Here is a 22909-nt window from a genome sequence, read left to right as displayed (position 1 = left end):
TTTGGGTGATTCTTTGCATGCGGCAACGTTTTTTGTCCGCACTTTTCTCTTACCCTGATTTTTCTAAAATGTCTAAGTATTTACAACGAAGTCCTTTAATTATGCGCTCAAGTGTTTGTAATCATTTAAACATAATAAAATGTATTTCATATTATATTTAGTATTTTACTCACCTTTTGGTGACACACGCTCAGTTTCATCGTGTCCGCGGTGCAATGTAATCAACTTCCTCAAGAAGTGTAGACCATAAAATTATAAAACCTTTTTTCTGTAATGAATTGATAAACTATACTAAACTATATTTTATTATGCAATTGAATCTGGTTAAACTAAATTTCTTATTTGCTATTTTCTTTATATTGAAAAAGTCCCATGGTATAGGACGTTTCCCAAGTGTTGGAAACGAGTTAAGCTTCAACTGTCACTCTCGCATTACCTTATTTATTTATTTATTTATAAAATATGTTATACCTGTATGAGGCACTCCTAAACTTCCACACTATTATGGCAAATTATGTGAAATGTTTATTCAGTAGAGAGAGAGAGAGAGAGAGAGAGAGAATAGATTTAGTTATTGAAGGTATGTTATTCTGTTGAAGGCTAGCTAACTAAAAGTCGATCAGTTTAAGAGCTACAGCTAGATTAATTAAAAAAAGTCCACCCTGCTAGGTTCATAGACTTAAATTAGGTTGGAGAGTAATAATTATAATAACATTATTAACTTCATTTGTATAGGTGTGTGTGTATTTTCACATTATGCTTCTGGTACGGTCACCCATGGCAAATAGGTCTCTAGGGGAGGGACCAGACAAAGATCCAGGTTTCCTTTGTGGGTCACCAGGGTCCTCCTCTGGAGCCAGGCCTGGTGACCTGGCCTTTGCCCATGGGGCCAGGCTGGGGATAGAAAGAGTTTAGAGAGGCCAAAGAGAATGACTTCCGGTCCACCATCCACTGGCTCAGAGGTTGAAGCAGTGCTCCATTAATACTGTATACAGTGTAGATGGGGGGGGCTGACCTTGACTTGGAATGTTGTGGGTTGGTGGAAAAAATACTTCAAAGACCTCCTCGATCCCATGACAAGAAAGCGTCAGGGGACCCAGGACACACACACACACACACACACATATGAAATTATCAAATTTTAGAATCTGAAACAAAGACTTTCCACCCGGTGTATAGTCTTTTGCCCCATGTGTTATGTTTCATTTCAACTTGTTTAGTAAAGTTTCCATTAAAAAAAAGAAAAAAGAAAAAAGTAATGTGATTTTTTTTTGTGCTATGGTCGGAAATGAAGAACATTAAATGCAAATGTAGGTAAAGGTCTTAAAACTACCAATATTTTACATGCTGTCAGTAAAAATGGGTAAAAAAAAAACCAGAGATCTAGTAGTTCTTAACCAAATGGTCTGTTAGTTTCAAGAATAAAACATATTATGATAGCAAAAAGGAAATACTCTTTGCAAGAAAATGTTATTATTGATCAATATTTACATGTTTAATTATTTGCGGTCTTATGTAAATGTCTGTAACAGTGTGGAACACATTCAGAGACAATGTTTAAGAAAACTACCTGTAATTATTTATTTTATCCTTCCCTGAGCTTGACCATTATGAATATCGTATTGTTAAACATGTCAGTGTTGGAACAAAATATTAAAAACATAAACATATTTTCCAAAGGTCCTGAAGTCAAAATTTTGCAGCAAACAGAGACTCACCTGTTTATATAATCAGTAGTTATTTATTAATAAAAAAAAAAATTAAAATCGTGAAATTGATTTTTAAATAACTGTTAACATGTCAGCTAATTTGACATATAGTTTACAATTAATAAGACATACTTCAAACACATAGAATGAATATTCTGAAACAAAAAATTACAATGAGATGTTAGACTCCAAAAACTCTGTTTACGGCAGTGTTATAATAGTTATAATAGTAATAATAGATCTCTCGCTCTTTTTTTTTTAAAAGCAGGCACAGAATGAAGCTATAATGCCATAGTATCAACAAAGTCTGTATTTGGGGTCATGCAATAAATAAATTAGTACCAGGGACACCACAGCTTCAGAAAACTCTTCTCACAGCTAATGAGCATACTGTAAAATCTTCAGTTGCTGTGTAATTTCTGTGCTGGTTCAGCTTTACAAGAACTGAGTGAAGCATAAAATATATAATTATTCCAGCTTCAGTGCCCATGTCACCATTCTTATGCAACACTTGCTAACATGCTAAACCTTTCTTGGATTTCTTCTTTCACATTTGCTCTGGGTATTAATGAGAGCCTTGCATGCCACAAGCCAGGCAGGGAGACAGAGTAAGTGGACACAGGGCTATGGAGCTGTCACGCATGCACAAGTGCGACCTTTTGAACTTTCACCTTTTATCTGCTTCTATCCCACATAAAAAAAGAAACTTGCATGCAGAACACGTTGTCTGGATAAATGAGAAAACATTACAAAATTAAGAAATATATAATAATAAAGGACACTTTTGAACAAAGAAATAATGGATTAATCACATTGCAATTGTGACTTAAACAACCTCTTGAAAATGACTGACATTCGAATATATTTTAAAACTTAATTTTTTAAATTTAGCTATTCTTAGCAATGCTGTCAAAGTCAAATGGAGCATGCCAGGAAGTAGAGCTGAAAATGAGGCCAGTTTCGGGTCAGTGGTGTTTTATCTTTACGATGTTTCTGGACAAACTCATCAAGCCTTTGTAAAGATTACTAGAAAAGAGTTGCAACAATTATTTATGTGCACTCATTCATCTAAATGTTGTTGTAATGTTGTAATTAAATGTGAATTTACAGTTTAATCTAAAAACTGTTTTTGAAAACATTAGTTTTTGTTTGTTTTGCTTTTTATTTGAAAAATCAGAAAAGAAAAACTTTGCTTTCTGCATATTAAATTTGTGTACCAGATGTGCACTCAGAATATTGATTAATAATCCATAAGTGTGCATAATATGAACAGATTTACTAAAATATTCTTATGAAAATCTCTATGTGCCTCACTGTTGCAAAAAGTTTCCTCTTGTTAAACCAAGTTCAGCTTCAAGATGTACATAGTTACACTAAGAAGTCATTTCTGTCAGGTTTCTGTGGGCTTAGCGTGCTTAGCTTGATTTGTGATGAGATTAGCCTTCTCTGTTCGTGTCATAAACAGAACATTTGTATCTCTACAAGTGTATGTGTGGAGGCAAAATATAAGTCATGCTCTTTAAGAAAGCACATTTATCTTATGCACATAGCAAAGTATATCTTTCTTTTGTTTGTATGACAAAAAGACATATGTCAGGATGTGACAGCGCAAACATACACAATTTTTTTGTGCAGCTGTGACAGCTAAGTAGACTTGATCTGACTTCACCATGAATGCACACGTTTGCGGTAAACGTTTATAAAATTTTGTTAAATAATCTAAATTTTTTGTTTTTGAACATAGTTTAAAACTAAACTGAATCGTTTTAAAGAAATGGATGGGTACGTTTTTAAATCTGCCCTGAAATAACATAGAAGTACAAATTTAAAAGAAAAATGTTCAGCAGAAGGAATTTTATAAAAAGTTGTCAACTACTTTCTAAATGCTAGAATCAATCCTTTTTTCATCCATCTAGCAAGGCTTCTACTGTCAAAGCCCTTCAACAGTTAGAGACATTTTAGCATTACAGATGTTGTGCCCCCATAAGCATATTTTTGTTAGCCATGTTGTGCTTATAAAATATGTTACTGATCTTTTAAAGACTGATGCTTGATCCACTGTCCCATCTTGGCAGAGATTTGAGGGTCTATGTTCCTTATAATCATGAAAAATATGTTGGTTCATGCCACTGCAGCGGCTGCTGTCTCCTCTGGGTCCTGATGAGAGGCAGCAGTAGCAGCTGTCACCTCTGTGGTAGCAGATGGGTCACTAAGACCTGAGGATAGGCTGCAAGATGTGCCTGAAGATACTACTCCCTAATTTCCCATCAGACATTTAAAAGGCAAATGCAAAAGAGCAGTTCCTTTGCATTATTTGCCTGATAAAGCGCTGGTAGAGAAAATCTTGAATGTATCTGTCATGCTAGAAAGTGAAATGTGATTCTAAAGAACTACAGACTTTTACTTTAATTTTCGCTCCAACTTTAGCTTATTGCAATGCGTGATCTTCCTACATACATCCTTGAAAAATAAATAAACAGATGAAATGCGGGAAGAGAGATTAATTTGGATTTACCCAAGTGTCCACAGGAAGTTTTCAGATTTGCGTTTAGATTCATGTATGAATTCAGGCAAATTCTATCTTTTTCTAAAAATTCCTCTCTCTGAAATGGCTGAATGAAAGCATGAATTTTAGAGTGGTATATATATATATATATATATATGTACCACTATATATACATATTATATATATATATATATATATATATATATACAGTCATGGACAAAATTGTTGGTACCCTTCGGTTAATGAAAGAAAATATCACAATGGTCACAGAAATAACTTGAATCTGACAAAAGTAATAATAAATAAAAATTCTATGAAATTTAACCAATGAAAGTCAGGCACTGCTTTTCAACCATGTTTCAACAGAATTATTTAAAAAAATAAACTCATGAAACAGGCCTGGACAAAAATGATGGTACCCTTAACTTAATATTTTGTTGCACAACCTTTTGAGGCAATCACTGCAATCAAACAATTCCTGTAACTGTCAGTGAGACTTCTGCACCTCTCAGCAGGTATTTTGGTCCATTCCTCATAAGCAAACTGCTCCAGTTGTCTCAGGTTTGAAGGAAGCCTTTTCCAGACGGCATGTTTCAGCTCCTCCCAAAGATGCTCAATACGATTTAGGTCAGGGCTCATAGAAGGCCACTTTAGAATAGTCCAATGTTTCGTTCTTAGCCATTCTTGGGTGATTTTAGCTGTGTTTTGGGTCATTGTCCTGTTGCAAGACCCATAACCTGCGACTGAGACCAAGCTTTCTGACACTGGCCAGCACATTTCTCTCTAGAATCTCTTGATAGTCTTGAGATTTCATTGTACCTGCACAGATTCAAGACACCCTGTGCCAGATGCAGCAATGCAGCCCCAGAACATAACAGAGCCTCCTCCATGTTTCAAAGTAGGGACGGTGTTCTTTTCTTCATATGCTTCATTTTTCCATCTGTAAACATAGAGCTGATGAGCCTTGGCAAAAAGTTCCATTTTTGTCTCATCTGTCCATAGGACATTCTCCCAGAAGCTTTGTGGCTTGTCAACATGTAGTTTGGCTTTTTTATGATTTGTTTTCAACAATGGTGTCCTCCTTGGTCGTCTCCCATTAAGTCCACTTTGGCTCAAACGACGACGGATGGTGCGATCTGACACTGATGTTCCTTGAGCTTGAAGTTGACCTTTATTCTCTTTAAAAGTTTTTCTGGGCTCTTTTGTTACCGTTCGTATTATCCGTCTGTTTGATTTGTCATCAGTTTTCCTCCTGCGGCCACGTCCAGGGAGGTTGGCTACAGTCCCATGGATCTTAAATTTCTGAATAATATGTGCAACTGTAGTCACAGGAACATCAAGCTGCTTGGAGATGGTCTTATAGCCTTTACCTTTAACATGCTTGTCTATAATTTTCTTTCTAATCTCCTGAGACAACTCTTTCCTTTGCTTCCTCTGGTCCATATTGAGTGTGGTACACACCATGTCACCAAACAGCACAGTGACTACCTGTAGCCCTATATATAGGCCCACTGACTGGTTACAAGATCGTAGACACCTGTAATGCTAATTAGTGGACACACCTTGGATTAACACGTCCCTTTGGTCACATTATTTTCAGTCTTTTGTAGGGGTACCATCATTTTTGTCCAGGCCTGTTTCATGAGTTTATTTTTTTAAATAATTCTGTTGAAACATGGTTGAAAAGCAGTGCCTGATTTTCATTGGTTAAATTTCATAGAATTTTTATTTATTATTACTTTTGTGAGATTCAAGTTATTTCTGTGACCATTGTGATATTTTCTTTCATTAACCGAAGGGTACCAACAATTTTGTCCATGACTGTATATATAAAATCCATGATTTCATTCATTTCATTTTCAATCTCTATATATATAATATAAATGAAAAATTATTCAAATCCTTTACATGATTTAGGGCTAAAGCGCATTTTGCTGCAAAGACAGGCTCAGGTTTTGTTGATCTGTTTAGCAGAACTTTCACTTGCATGTTTCTTCCTTTTTCTTTGTAAAATTATCAAGCGAAACAGGTTAGCTGAAAACTGGTGCACAATCATTTTTCTAATATTAAAATTTAAGCTGGGTCATCCATGTTTTGCATTTAATTTTAATTTAATTTTGTGAAAGCCACCCAGCAAATATCTGATATACTGAACATTCTGATATAAACATTCACCTTGATTTCAGGCCCTGAAAACTCTTGAAAGGGTTTTTTCTGACTTTTGTTTTTCAGTTATGAGCCTGTCATAGTAAAGTATCTCCACATAGCGATGATGTCATCACCACGCTTTACTGTGTGAATGATATTGATGTGTAGTGTTACATGTGATGGTAATGATTAAATTAAACTGATGTCAAATAAAATCATATAGTGGTCTGTAAATTAAATCCAATATGAAAACAATATAAGTGTGTGTAGTACTGTCCATTGCAGGTTATCATTTATGTGGCTGTAAATGCAGCCATTACAAACACTCCTCCTCTTCAAATCAGCTGCTGGGGCAGCGAGAGAGACAGTCCGCCGTGCAGTTGTCCTTGCCAGGGATGTGGTTAACCGTGAACAGGAATGGCTGGATTGGAGCTCTTGAGGGGATTTTCAGGGAGGACTTTTGGCACTGAGAACAGCTCTTACAGAACAAGGCCACATACGTCCAAAATCCAGGTTAGTGAAAATATTTCCTGATGCGGGTCATGGTATTGTGCTTTCCCAAATGGCCAGCCCAGGGAATGGAGTGACCCAAAAGCTAACACAACCTCCTGGACTGCTTTAGGGACCATCAGCTGCAATGCTGACCCCTGCTGACGATAAAGAACACCATTTTTCAGCAAAAACTCCTCTCTGCTGCCGACATCTCGATCGGACCTTCAGGATCATCTCATTGCATTTCACCAATATTAGGGATTTTGAAATCCAAAGGCAACTCAGGCTCAGTGTTAGAGGAAATCTTGACAGTGTGTTGGAATTTCTCCATCCTTCTTTGTCTGCGTGACTTACCAGACTTCCCGGGTGTTGTGTCCAAGTCCGTATCATAAAAAGGCAGGGCACCAATTGTGTGAGAAGATTTCTCTTGACCTGAGCTCTAGTTACTGCAACATTACGCGCATGACAACAATTATCAAGTCAAATAACCCAGGTAAATCTCGACCCAACACAGCTGTAAATGGCAGGTTTTCAGCAACCCCAATATTTAAAAGGTAAGTTTGTCCTTGTACCTTGATGTACATATCTGCTGTCGGATATGGCTTTTCATCACCATGAACACAGCCAACAAAGATTGTGTCAGTAATGTTAACTTTATTAGCTGGGACAAAATCTGTGCACAAGAGTCTGAGTACTTCCTGAATCAATAAGAGCCTTTAATGTTCTGCCATTAAGCTCAACAGATGTCATCTTTAACCCATTATTAAACTCAATTTTTGGTTCAATACTCTGTTGGGGAACATAACACAATTGTGTTATCTTTGCAGAATTTCTGGGATACATTGGCTTTGTGTGGCCACACAAGTAGCCAATCACAGATTTGGCTGAAGATCTCATGGACACACTGATTGACTGGCTCCTTGGAAGTCTACTCACACCCGCTTTCTGGTAATGTGTTTCGTCTTCCATGCTGTGGTACTTCAAGGCAGTCCTTTTCACCATACTGCCACAAACACGTCCACCAGCTGTGCAGCCTCTGCAGCAGAGTTTGGGTTATGTTCCTTGATCCAGACCTGTAACTCAGGACAGCATTCTCAAGTATTGTTCCAGAATAATAATTTCACCAATCTCTTGTACAGTTTTTTCTTTTGGCTTTATTAATTTCCCATACAGCTCTTTTAGGTGTGCATACAGTTCTTTTGGATTTTCATCCAATTTAACTTCCAGAAAATAGAACCTCTGTTTGTACGTCTCAAGATTGATATCATAACTTCTGTAGAATGTTAACTGCCTTAACTTTGTCATACTGTAAAGAACCATCCATATCCATGTGAACATACGCACTCTTGCTTTCCCCGTCAGTAGCGGAACCAGATGAAAAGCCCAGTCTTGGTCCTGCCACTGGCAAGCCAGAGCAATGCGTTCAAAAGTCATTAGAAAGTGTTCAATGTTAATGTCGCCAATCTGGGCTAAAAACAAACCAAAACAAAACAAAACAAGACTGACCTGGTGGAGCATGCATTTCCTCACCACTGGAGTCCGCACAGGGAGGGTTATCAGTTTCAGAGGGTTCATCCTTGGTAGGTTCTGAGACTGCACTCCCATCTGCAGGAGCTGGAACTGATGCTGCAGTGCTCTAAAACACTGTTCCTGGTGGGCAAAGTCCTCCCTCTGTCTTACCTCCTCCTGCTGGCGCCCATGAGAACAGAGAATAGACACCAATTCAGACATGGTTGGCTCCCTACCTTGGCCTCCAGAGGCTCCATATACCTCTTCTCCATGAGTAAGCTCCTCTCCAACAGGCTGGTTTTGACCATCTCCTTTTGCTCCTTTACCACTCCTTCCTGTTTTCTCCAGTATGTAGGGAGGGAATGTAGAAAAAAAAACAAAAACAAAAAAAATCTTACACTACAAGTTCCCACTACTGACATCAAATATGATGGACCAAGCAATGACGGACAGTAAGGCACAGTTTTAAAGTTAAAAAAAGGGGGTTTTATTTTAACTCTAAAAAAGTAATCCAAAACCAATTTACTAAATAAGTGAGTAATCGGGCCCATAAAAGAGGTCAACATAACAATTTGTGGCAAAAATAATTCAAACAAACAAATGAAACAAACTGACCTAACAAATGAGACACAAGGGTAAACTTAAATCGTGGTTGATGAGCCCAAACAAAAAGGGGAAACACAAAAACATAACTAAGCTAGCAAAGGAAACCCCAGTTTATGCTGGTGTGTCTGGTCCAATTAGTTGGCTCCGCCTGTGGCCACCTGCTGGTTCCCAAGCCAAGCGACTGGAGCCACTGAAACAACTCAAAAGTAAAATAAATTATAACACCACAATATCAACTAAAACATGTGCCATTTTTAGATTACATGTTAATGATTAAATTAAACTAATGTCAAACAAAATCATATTGTGCTCTGTAAATAAAATCCAATATGAAAACAATGTATAAGTGTGTGTATACTGTCCATTACAGGTTACCACTGTGGCTGTAAATGCAGCCATCACACCCTCACATTTCAGTATGGGCTATGTTCAGCTCACATCAGCAGTTTAATTAATTACTCTGCTGCAGCTATATTAGAAGCAAATGAAAGTATTAAACTTTGATTTCTGGTCTTTCGGTTTTAATGTTGGATGTCTTAGTTACATCACTGTCCTCACTGAAATAAGGAAGAAAAAAACCCAGGTATCTCTGATCCATGAAGACAAAATTTACCTCCCTGTTATGCTGCCATTTAAGTCAGAAATGAGGATGCTTTTATTTAGTGGGGGTTTAAATAAAATCTCAGAATGTGGCATTGCCTTTTCAGGCCAAACAAGGCCAATGAATAGACCTGCAGTCTTATCAAGGTCTGCCAAGTCTATTTCTGACTACATGTCTACTCAGTACTGAAATATTTCCTGAATTGGCTGTAATTGCACTAATCTGATTCACTTGATGATACTCTTGATTTTTTTCCTGTGCCAAAATTAAATAACTCATGTGCTAATGATGATTAATATATTTTACCAAATTTATTTAAAAATATATCACATTTCTGTTCCAGTATATTTGATGTAGCTAGCAGCAATTTGTGAAATGAAGTGTCTTAAATTTTGTCCAGTGAAGTTACAGGCTTATGCAAAGCCACAAACAGGACCATTATGTGAGTTTTTTTTTTATTATTTATTATTTTTAGAATTAATATAGTTAATATTGTCAGTATAATTTCATAAAGCTTTGTGAGGCAAGGCTTCAATAAATAAAAATACAATAGAAAGAAATGCTAATAGTGATTTGCACTGCTTATCACTATATCATTAATATTAATAATAAAGCAATCAAAGTCTTGTAATTATTAGTTGACTGAAAGAAACTGTATTGGTAGAAAGTTTGTAGATCATTTGACTCATTTATGAATTACTGATATGAAGTCAGTGGAAGGGTCTGGATATGACCCTTCGTACAAGAAAACTGAGTTTGAGTGCCTTGAACCAACATTGACCCAATAAAGACAATGAAGTTCCTCTTTGACCTTGCTGTCTGTCACAACTTGCCAGGATCAGTGGCAAAAACACATCAATAATCATTTTGTAACTGGAATGAATGAATGAACGAATGAATGAATGAATAAGTATATGTATATATATACATAAGTATTTTTGGGCGTATACAAGTCTTACAAGATTCTGTGCATCATTTCCTCGAATTTGCATGCCTTAGGATAAAATAACAAGAAGAATAAGAAAAAGAAAACCAGAGAAGAAAAAAATGTTTGCATGCGAGCAGTCGGCTGGAAATAATTTATCTTCTTTGCTGATAGGTTCTTTAGATACACCAGCCCCATTTGCTCATGGATTGCCCTACTACCACCCCCCAACCCCTCCCCCCTCCCCATCCAGTTTCTCATTGGCTTTTTTCAGTGAAAGTGCCCCTGCCATCATTTGCCCATGCAGTTTTCAATAAATATTGTATGTCTCTGGCTTTGGTGCTTTGGCACTGATCATTTGATTCAGCGCGTTGCGAGGACGAAGGTACCATGGTTGAGCACACGAGATGATGGGATTTCTTGAGTCTGCTGCTGCGCGACCACATCTGTCTCCCTCTGAAACTAGATAAGAGAGCAGAGACAGGAGACTGCTCGGCAGGGAAGATGTTCTGCGCCAAGCTGAAAGAACTGAAGATATCCGGAGAGTGTCCATTCTCCAGCAGCGCCAAAAATAATGAGCTCGGAGACTTTGAAGAACGCTCAAGTGACGCTGCGGATTTATTGCCTATTTCTAAGGACGTGCACGGAAAAATTAGTGAGGATGTACCTCGACAGAAGACAAGAAGAGCCAAAGTTAACCTGCATACTCTTGGGGAGAGCGTTCGAAAATTGGCATGTCCAGAGGTGAGTTCTAAATGCATTAGTTTGCACCTCATGCGACTGTACTGCAGCTTGTTTAGTAGAAATGTGATGATCTGTCATCTCCAGCAGTTTGCGTTGTCGCATTTTTTGTCTTGAGGCATAGACAGTATGCCTGCTTGTTCACCTGAGATAATTAAATGGTAATTCTACAATCATTAAATAGCACATAGGCGCATGTAATATTAAGTCTTAATGGACGATGACCTTTAACTTGCCGGACACTTTGTAATACAGTTTCAAAGACTGCACACTGCCCTTCAGCGAATGATGGCACTAGGAGATCACAACAGGGACTCTGAGAGGTAAGTTGTTTTGTATCTTTATTTATTTATTGGTCATGTTTTCTTACCACTTACACCACAGCATGCTTTCTTGTAGTCAAAAATGATTATAGTGTTTACCAATACCTTACAAATTCCTGCTGTCAGTCTCACGACCAGACTCATACTAATTAGGACAACAACAATGAGGCGGGATACAGACTCAGGCTGCTATGGATACCAGGAGAAAAAGAGAAATGGCTTACAAATCCCCTGAAAACGATGATGGCAGACACAATCTTCACAATATTTTCTCCTTATAATTCAACACATGGAGATAAAACTGTCTGTCTCATGGCCAATTATTTGTCCACAAATGGTAAATATTTGTGTTCCTGAATATTTAAAAGCTACTCCAATGTTAGAATCTGCTTGTTGGTCATGACAGCAGACCGAGTATTTTGGGTGTTATCCTCTTTGAAATCATTCACATGAGAGTAAAAATCCTTGAAAAATGCATAACTAAAAATAATCTTTATTATCATTTCATTCCAAGTCTGATGAATTGATTGAACTGAAAAAAAAAAAAAAAAAAAAAAAAAAAACAGATCCTCTGAGCACAGCCTGAATTAGATATTTCTTGACCTTCCAGTCCTGCAATTTGCTGTACTCACTACCAGAGTTGCAGCGAGGAACCAGAGCATTTAGTAGAGATGATGAAAAGTTACTCAGCCAAAACAGGTAACAACAATGCTCATGTTTATTATGCACAACATGTAACTGGCTTTTTAGAGCACTGGGTCATGCATCAGATCTTCACCTGTTTTCCCCCTTTGTATCAAACAGCAATCCCAATGGAGGCTTTGATAGTTGCTTTTGGCGAGGAGGTCTTCAACATGTGTTACGAAGAGGACAGGCACATTTTGAGAGTGGTGGGGGGAGCACTGCACGACTTTCTCAACAGTTTCAATGTGCTGCTAAAACAGAGCAGCATGCTGCCCAACCTGGACAGAGAGGATTGTGTAAACGAACCATCGGTGCTGTGTTTAGACAAGGACCCAGGTCTGCTTATTGTCTATTTTTTCAACCCATGCCCCACCACTGAGCTCTTTTTCCCCGGAGTTATCAAAGCTGCTGCCCGCCTGCTGTACCACACAACTGTGGATGTGTTGAAAGGACCCCTCAATGCTAAAGACAGCATCTTGCAGTCCAGCCCACAGCCTAGTCTTCTGTACACAGTTGTAGTTAAAGATGCCAAAACACTTAGCCCCAGTCCATTACGGGCCACATCAGCTGGGACCCTTCCTACCTCTCTCTTCTCCACTATCTTTCCATTCCATCTGATTCTGGACCAGGACCTGGTTCTGGTACAAATAGGACATGGGCTCAGGAAGAGACTTACCAGAAAAGAAGGACTGAGACGGTCTTCCACATTTCAAGAACACTTCTCTATTGTATCCCCCCAAATTAAATGTACCTTTCAGGGCATCCTGACCATGCTGAATGCACAGTTTATCATTCGGATCAAACACGGAGTCGCCACCGCAGATAACACAGGGAAGGTATGTGGACATATCTGTGAGAAAAACTTCAAAAGTGACATTAGTGAGTAATGAGGTGGAAAAGGTTCTCTCACAATTATGTTGATAATAAATGGAGGGAGACAGAAGGGAAAAAAATTTGAGCTGTTTACAAGCAGTTGAGCCTATTAGTAGTATACTTGAGAGCACTTGGCCAGAGGTAGAGATCAACATAAACCCCCAGTGGAGATCAGAAGCAAATGTCAAACCATTTTATCCATCAAAGGCATAGCCATGCTCATGCTATTTCTGTAAGAGTGTGCAACAATCAGTCGCCATGACAAGAAAAAAAATGATCAGTGAGTAAACGTGACAGTAGTGTAAAACAGGTAGGAATCAGTGAGAGGGTGAGTAAACAGACGTAGCAGTGTCTTCCATCTGGGGTCGATGATGTGTTACTTACAGTCTAATGAGCACAAACATGACTACAATGCCAGTGGAAATGACATGATTATTATGAATAATGCTATAGTTTTAAATCAGTCCCACAGTCTGTAGCAACACAAAAAAACTCTATGAAGTAACAAACTGTTGGATAAAAAAGTGAATCTTTTCTGGTAAAAAGTAAAGACAAGAACTGATGAGAGGAAGGTATCAGGATGAAGCAAACTTGCATTTTTCTGTGACTAATACTGTTTAAGCATCACCCATTTTATTCATTATCAAAATCTGTATTTCATTTTTTAATTACTACATCCTGATGACATCCTCACATAACACTTGGGATTAGCATGTAACAGGTCAGAGACAACTGAGACTGATGGAAATGTTCTTGATCTGTCCAGTGTTTTGGTCATAAACAGAAATACTGGGAAGATATAAATTCAGGCCTGACGGTGAAATTGAAGGAGTTTATAAATACTGTATGAATGTTGTCGCTAGATTTAATAACACACCATCACTGCACCACAACATTCAGCTTCGTGGCACCTCAGGATAAAATGGTCAGTTACCAAAGCTGATAGGATTCAACCTCTGGACACCATTAACCACTTGACTACCAGGAAAAACAATACTGTCCAATCACATTTTTTTTTGTTACCAAAACGTACCAAAGCCCCTTCACGTTTGGTATCATTGAAAAGCCCTAAACGTCCTCTGTAGATAGCAAAAGGAGTTAACTCAGTAGAATGCAGTGGGTGGGAGATATTCACAAATTTACAAGTTTACAAATGTCCCCCACAGAGGACAAATTTGAACTACTGGTAGTCAGGAGGTTAATGTCTGAACCAAATATGAAGCTTGGCATTGCTGAAAATAATTGTTTAGATCTAACATTTCAATCAGGACTGTAGCTGTGCACAGACTGAGCTGGTTCTGGCATTCCTCTTAGCCCCTTTGCAATGTGATTAATAAAAAATTTGATTTAAATGCAACTTTTTTAACCTCTGCTCCACTGGAATATAAATAGATCTTTTTAGTTTTGCTTACTGTTCTGGAAAGCTGCATACAGCTGCTATCTCAGAAATACCAAATTTGACAAGTTTATTTTAATTTTTCTCTGTTTACACAGATGTAAGCATTGTAGAAACAGGGATCTTGAGAGAATCTGTGAATGCGCACATAAATACCACAGATGTCAGTGAAAGGGTAATATAATTTTATATCTGGATGCAGTGTTTTTGGTAATCTGAATATAATTCTTACTATCATTTTGTGAAGATCAAGTTATTTCAGTGCAAAGGCTCATAATTATTAAAAAAAAAAATCATGTGCCCAATTTTGACTAAAACTAACCTTTAAAACAATTTTGCTTATTTTTCTTTCAGCTCATGGACCTTAAAGGTCAGATGATTTATGTGTCAGAGTCAAACGCCATCTTGTTCTTGGGCTCACCATGTGTGGACAAATTGGAGGAGCTAACAGGCCGCGGTCTCTACATGTCTGACATCCCTATTCATAATGCGCTGCGGGATGTGGTCCTGGTTGGTGAACAGGCCAAAGCCCAGGATGGTTTGAAGAAGCGGCTGGGGAAAGCCAAGGCAGCCTTGGAGCACGCTCACCAAGCTCTGGAGGAAGAGAAGAAGAAGACAGTGGACCTCCTCTTCTCCATCTTCCCAGGCACAGTAGCGCAGCAGCTATGGCAGGGTGAAACAGTCCAGGCCAAAAAGTTTGACCAGGTCACGATGCTCTTCTCTGACATTGTGGGCTTCACGGCTGTTTGCTCACTCTGTACGCCAATGCAAGTGATCACCATGCTCAATGACTTGTACACCAGGTTTGACCACCAGTGTGGAGAGCTTGATGTTTATAAGGTAGGCATAATATTTTAAAGATGTATTTTAGGACAAAGGGATAATGATGCACTTTTTCCAAAGAAATATCCATTTTCAGTCTTTTGGTTCAACTGGTTCATTAACAAGTTCAATACCTTATAGAATCTTTCAGCCTTAGTATTTTTTTTTTAAACAAAAAACAACTAGAATCATAATTTCTGTTTTACTTGTGCAATTAATTTACACTCTAAAATGATATTTCCGTTATCTCTCTACTGTTAAGTATGTTGAGTTACATAAAATTCAGTCATGCCTAATTTACAACCCTGAGTTTGGATCCGTGCAAAATGTCAATATAAATAGAATGCAATGATTTGCAAATTTCCCTAATTAATATTTTATGTACAGTAAAAGCATAGCGTTGCTGTTGGGCAAAAACCTCCTTTGTCTAAAATTCGTTATTTTTGTTTTCCTTCATAAATCAGTGCTATTGGTCACCCTTTATGTCTGTCTGTTGTTCTACAAATATTTAACCAAAGATATATGATTAAAACGCTATACAAAGTTTGATGACATTATGTCCAGTTATTACAAAACCAAACTGTTTTTTTCATTTTTTGAAAAATGACCGTTTTGGAGATAGGATAGTGAGTTTTATGCTTTCATGAAAAATATTAGTTCATCTTTAATTTGATGGCAGGGACAAATCCCAAAGAGGGTAGGGACGACAAAAGGCTGGAAAAGTAAGAGGTACTAATAGAAGAAGCTGGAGAAACATGTAGCTACTTATTAGGTTAATTAGCAACAGGTCAATGAGATGAAATTGCAACATTAAGCATAAAAAAATCTTTCAACAATTAAGAATTATATAAATGTAGTAATTGCCCAGATCATGCAGAAGTGCATTAAGTGCTATCTCTGATTTTAGTTTTTCTGTCAAGATAATTCCATTTTGTGTTTGGGAGACACGCTGTGATGGTAACTCAACCAGCTATTCTAGCGCCTGCCAAAGGCTGCTTATCTGCAGGGAGGTTGGATAATGTAATCAATGTGTCACAGAAGCATAACAAAAAGAGAAGCATGTTTGACAAAGATCTCGTAAAACGCTAGGAAGTCAGAGGTTTCTTGAGGACCCTGTTTCCACTCCACATGCATGAGCCCAAAAATAGATTCACTTTGTCTTGGCCACATAGCTGAGTGCTCTCCAGTCCAGATTTACACAAAGCAAGAGTGGGAAAAAATGCTAGGCTTTCTAACATGACTTAGGATCAAAGACTGTTAGTGTTAAAAGTTTTATTCAGCATATTTTGACTTCATGTCTCCAACTGCAAAAAGAGGTCAAACTGTTAGACATTGATGAATTTCCATTTGACATTTATCATTGTGTTTAAACTTCATTGTCTTATCATGTCACAGTAATTTCCAAAAGTTAATTTAAGACTTTCAGGTGTTGAAACCACAAAAGATACAGTATTATGCGACTATCTGCTGTCAGGAGACCCTTGACTTTAGGGAGAGGCCACAAAAAGCTACAGAGAGCCTTTATTCTGTCTTGATTGCCAGCTCAGAAACCATTTTAATGATCTTCCGCTCTATTCAGGTGGAGACCATCGGTGATGCTTATTGTGTAGCTGGTGGTTTGCACAAGGAGAGTGAGACCCATGCGGTCCAAATAGCACTCATGGCTTTAAGGATGATGGAGCTTTCAGATGAAGTTATGACACCAACTGGAGAACCAATACAGGTGAGGGTCAAGTACTAATCACAGTAATAGTCCTTGTTCATTCTGATTATATAACTTCTAACAACTTGAAAGTTTTCATAACCAGAAACTCATCCTTTCTCCTCTGTTGCAGACTGTTCAGTTTCAGGCTGACATTATTTCGTAATTCAGAGTAAATAGGTAATTAAAATGATAATATTTTCAAGTTTAATCTCCATATAAAGATAACCTGGTTATAATAATCACACTTCATCAAACAATTAGGATTTTATATATATATATATATATATATATATATATATATATATATATATATATATATATATATATATATATATATATATATATATATATATATATATATATATAATATAAGTATGTATGTCATGTGACAGGTCAAAGTCTACTGAACTAAACTTTTGATACAAATGTGTGATAATAAAAAGTATGTTGTGTTAGGGTTGGATGTCTGACTAAATGTCAGGGCATTAGGGGAGACAGTAGTTAGCACAATCACCTCACAGCAAGAGGTTTTTTCAGTTCAAACCTGCTGGGTGTCTTGAACTTTGCTGTTCTCCCTGTGCCTGCGTGGGTTTCTCTGGTTGCTCCTCCAACAGTCCAGGCACGCAACTTTCGTTACCAGGGATACATCGATTGTGATATTCTGGGTTGACAGCAATATCATTGTTAGACTAAATTTTGCAGCTGATAGAGATTGTTTTTGTCATTTTTTTTCTTTACCAGGAAAATAACACATTCTAGCCCTTCATCACACTGTCTTTGAATCAGTCCAAAAAGTTTGTACAAAAAAACTTTATTTTAGCCTTTTGCATTCGTGTTAAAGGGAATGACTGTTACAAACAACTAAAAAATCCAGTTAAAACCATTACCATCTCAATAACTTTTCAGCAGTTAAATTACTTTTGGACCAACAAAATTAAATGTAACTAAATCATGTTGGCTTCTGAGCAAAGATTAATGTCAGCCACCATCATCAGTTGATTTGATCTTATTTGACAAGAGGCCGACAGCTTGTCAACAAGCTGAAAATCAGTTGATACTGATACTAAGAAAATATAAGTTTGTATCCCCATAATTAGGTTGTTCTAAGAGTGTGTGTGTGTGTGTCTGTACATGATTATAGGTTCCTTTGAGTTAGTCCAGGGATAGCAGGTGCCCTGCCTCTTTCTCAGTACCTGACATAAATTCTTGCCCTCCTTGGTGTCCCTGGATGAGATCAATTGGTTTTAAGGAATTAATGGATCGATAAATCATTTATGCATCAATGATAATTATCCAACAAATTCCCCTACTGAAATGACCATGTCTGTCATTTGTCCATACCCTTAAATACAATCTATTATGGCTTCTTGTATACTTTACTAAACCCTTTTGTCGCTTCCTGGTTGGATTTTCGCAATAATATCAATTTGTTAGGGACTGAAAATGATAATGCAACCTCTGTGGATACCAAATTGCTGGTTGCATTGGTTACAGATGATAATAACAATATGTGATACAGAAACTTTGTTTCTTCCTGGTTGGGTTTAAGTAATAAGATTGGGTGTTAAAGTCAAAATGACCACAGTTAAAACTAAAATACATAATTTGTACTACACTACTATCTCCTTAATGAATGGCACGTTTATATTTTACATGTAGTTACTCTTGACGGTGACGGGACGGAGGTTGGCCTTAATGGTAAAAGTTATATGTGGGATTTCCTGAAAACAGTCATGTTCTAAGGTATTTAGTAGCCTAATATGGTTCAGCCTCGTTCAGTGCTTCAGCCTAGTAAGGTCAGACACATATGTATCAGTCTGAAACTTCTTTATTAGTGTTTGATTTTGATAGGGCGTTATCAGTGGGTACAAATGGTACATAATACAACAAATCACAACAGCAAAATATGTAAGCAATGCCCATCAGTGGTGCTCACTGTGCAGTCTTACAGTATATCAAACTACCCCATTATTAGATAAATGATAGTTGCTGGCGTGAGACAGGAAAGACCTTTTTTTAAATTAGTTTGATTTACAAACTAATAGATCCTGCCAGAACAAATGAAGAATGAGCTCTCATTTCCCCCTGATTCCCAGGCTATATATTTAGCCTAAATACTTCCATTTCCCATCAAGGACACTTCTTCAGTGTGTGCTGTGGCTCTGCCTGAAACTTTTAAAATGACTAAGTCCTCAAATGATGATAACTATCGCTGATGGAATCACAGAAAATACAACAAGCATGCCACATCATTGAAAAGTTACAGATATCAGCTGTTATGATTCCTATTTACCATGCTGTACAACATATCTGGCTGATTCCAGCTTCATTCTACTGCTTGGACATGACCCCAAACATTCACCCCTGTCTTCAATATGGCTCCCTAGAGCCCTGATCTGAACATTACTGAGATTGTTTGGTACACAATGTTCATGAAGATACTAGCAGCACTAGTTGACAGATTCAAAAAATTGTTTAGCATTAGGGTTGCTAAATAAAATCTAATATTTACTTCCTTGATATCTAATAAATATCTTGTATTTCTTGCCCATACAATCTTTATTAAATTCATTTTTAATACTGTTTAAAATTCTTTGTTAAATTCAATCTTTTGTCTTTATTAATTTCTGTTTGCTTGATGTACTGCCTTTCTTTTAGATATTCTGCTAAATGCATAAAAGCATGAAAACAGAAATGCATTGCAGCGGCTTCAAGCATGAGGATATATATGGATCCTCATGTAAATGCACAATCTTAAGCAAGCATAAATTAGGGAAATGATTACTGTTTCTTTATTGTTTTGTTTTGTTTTACCCCAGATGCGTATCGGCCTTCACAGTGGCTCAGTACTAGCTGGAGTAGTCGGAGTGAAGATGCCACGATACTGCCTTTTTGGGAACAATGTCACCTTGGCAAACAAGTTTGAATCGTACAGCCTACCGAGGAAAATCAACATCAGCCCTACAACCCACAGGTGAAGATATTCTGCAAGCAGCTGTTGTCATTATTATCAGAGAATCTCATCCGTAAATTACCAAAAGATTTATAATTCTTTTTTCCCTCAGCAAAATCTCAAAACAATTTGTTTTCTACTTTGTATATATCTGTGTATTATGTTGTTGCTTTCATATGGAGGCCCTTAGGGGAAACATTGAATTTTTTTCTTTTGCGTTACCTCACAAAAAAGGGATAATCTGACACACTGATCGCACGGCTATGAGAGCGGGCACAGTCTGTTGAAGCCGTTCTGCTGCGTTGCTTTTGATGTTTCTGGTCTGCATCTGCCCTCTCAGCATCAAGTCAACATAACGAGCACATACACATAAAATTGTGTCCACGTTAACAGAGAAAGCATGTTGTTGTAACATAGTGCTTTAACAGATAAATTGCAAGTGAGGTTTGCTGTATTTAGAAACAGTACCAAGCATGTTGCTGCTTTACTGTTTTGGCTGCTTGTGTTTAGAATGTAAAGTGAGATTAAAATAATTTATTGGTAAATTATTAAATAACCTCCAAATTCCATTCATTTTAATGGCTGTGAAGTATTTAACTGCTCAATACAGCTTATTATTAAGAAGATGTTAATTGTGTCAAAAATACATAATAATAAAAAATGCTGGCTTTCCTTGTGGCTCTTCTGGCTCAAAAAGTACAATTTGATCTTCTTTCTTAAATATAAATTATTTCGTCTGCACTCTGCCTTAGAGGCATAATCTGACTGCTGTGAGGTGTCGATCACTTGCAAAAATTCCCAGTGTCCCCTAGGAGTCTCCGTAGTTTCAACAAAATGCTGTTGAAGAAAAAGAAAAAAAAAAAAAAAAAAGAAAAGATCCAAAGTGCTCTTGACAGGAAACTTAACTTTTAGACGAGAACTGTGTTTCCTCTTGTGTCAAATAATTCGCTACATTGTTTTTAGATTCATGTTTTATTTGTATGCTCTTTGTCCCAGATTGCTGAAGGGTCGCCCAGAGTTTGTCTTTGTTCCCAGGAGCAGACAGGAGCTTCCTGTCAACTTCCCAGAAGACATCCCTGGTGTTTGTTACTTTTTGGAGGCAGCCTTCAAACCTTCAAAACTCCCCAAGAAATAAAGCCAAACTGCAGCAAGACCCAACAGGATTAGATATGGAGGAACTTGTCAAGTGATCAAGTGCAACTGCCTTGTATACTTTGGTTTGGGTTGTTTCATTTTTGATGTTATCCAGTCAAACTCTAGCAGCAGCTGCTTCATTACAAGATGTCAGTTTCCTGTCAAACGTCTTGTCTCTGTACAATTATCCATTTGTACAGTTGTAGTAAGAGAAAAACTCACTTCATCTTTCTTCCAGAATGAGTCATCTCTGCAATTTGATAGCTTATTTAGAAGAAAAAAAACACAGCTTTCACTTCTCGCTGCCACCAGATATATAAACTGTTAAAGGAGGACTTTGCGACTGTTTTTATTATTTTTAACAAGTAGAGTTGCAAATACAGAAAATATACAGTCAATGTGGAAAAACAAACATGCATTTTTTTAATCAAGTGAAATATTTAATCCTGCACAACAAGATATGTTACAAAATACTTGTTTGACATCATGTAGCTGAACAGATAGCGTTCTGAACATATCTGACTTGTCCTTTCATAGCTACCCAGACAAGGCACCTGCTAAAGCAACTTGATGTTAGATCGACATAAATTATGCTAAAATGCAGCTGGTGCTGTGTAATAAAATAAAATAACAACACAAGTTATTTTATGAAGTGGGATTCAACCTTCAATCGAATGAAACAATGCGTAGCAGATTACATCCAGGTGCCTTATGGGAACTATACAAGCAGGTCTTAGATATGCATACAAAGATGAAATATCCGTACATGTTTATTTTTAACAGTTGTATTTTTTCTTATTATTGTTATTGTTTCAGAGATAATATAAACCAAGATTAATTTTAATACAGATTATAATCATATCAGATCAAGATTTATCTCACAAGCAGAAACACAGAAGCATTCATTTGTGTGGTTTATTGACGTTGGTTTCTTAATATTATTTGTTTGTTTTTATTTTTTAAGCAAATATGTCTATACTGTATTTAAGTCTCACAGCACCCCTTATAAAGAGGTTACAACACAACAAGAATACAGTGAATGTTATACTATCACTCATAATGGTATGCTTTTATCATTGTAATATAACTAACATAAATAAATATTGTCATAACAGACTCAAGTGACTGACTTTGCAAATGCTCTTACATCAAATTTTGAAGTATTTTTAGGTTTGTTTAAGCTTTTTCAATGCAATGTACTTTATACTGATATTATTATATTCAAGAGGCAAATATAAGGATTTTGACTCCACCTATATTATCTAAAGGCCATTGAATATTTTTGAAACACGATCAAATATTGCATAGCTGTAGATTAAGATATCAATAACATAATAATAAAATAAAGTATTTAACAGTTGAATTAAAATTCTTCTCTGTTTAGACGGGTGCATCAGTAATAATCCCAGTGACAAAAACATGCAATAGATGTCCAATAATAACGTGAGGAATCTATTGAGATTTGCTTTTGATAACGATTTAGCCTGCCTGGGTCGGTTTAAGCTATTAAATGAATGGGGTGGCAAAAAGGTTACGAATATAAAATAACTAAGAAACAAATATTAATAATGTTTTTAAAACAAGTGTCTTACAGCTGGCTGTCAATTAAAGTTACAGTAGTTTATTTATTTATTTATTTATTTTTTATAACAAGTTACTATGTGTTGAAACGGGGTAGCTTTTAATTAGAAGAGCACTGAGATCCTCAGATGCAAGCGGTTAGCAAAAACCTACATCTGCGTAGATCAGGTTGACCAGCATCACTTGGACAGAAAGCTTCCT

The 22909-nt window shown here is 37.0% G+C and overlaps 1 protein-coding gene across 1 annotated transcript; it reads left to right on the top strand.

The window, feature by feature from the left end:
- Nucleotides 1-10806: 10806 nt before the first annotated feature.
- Nucleotides 10807-22521, top strand: gucy1a1 (guanylate cyclase 1 soluble subunit alpha 1). The gene is made up of 8 exons (XM_041983387.1): nucleotides 10807-11240; nucleotides 11493-11560; nucleotides 12171-12259; nucleotides 12365-13080; nucleotides 14868-15353; nucleotides 16915-17058; nucleotides 19860-20014; nucleotides 20990-22521. The coding sequence occupies exons 1-8, from the start codon at nucleotides 11001-11003 to the stop codon at nucleotides 21126-21128; spliced, it is 2037 nt and encodes a 678-aa protein (XP_041839321.1). The 5' UTR covers nucleotides 10807-11000; the 3' UTR covers nucleotides 21129-22521.
- The last annotated feature ends 388 nt before the right edge of the window (nucleotides 22522-22909 follow it).

The sequence above is a fragment of the Melanotaenia boesemani genome, chromosome 4 (genome assembly GCF_017639745.1).
Source record: "Melanotaenia boesemani isolate fMelBoe1 chromosome 4, fMelBoe1.pri, whole genome shotgun sequence".
Lineage (NCBI taxonomy): Eukaryota > Metazoa > Chordata > Actinopteri > Atheriniformes > Melanotaeniidae > Melanotaenia > Melanotaenia boesemani.
The sequence above is the reverse complement of the archived record's forward strand: the minus strand, read 5'-3'. Positions and strand labels throughout refer to the sequence as shown.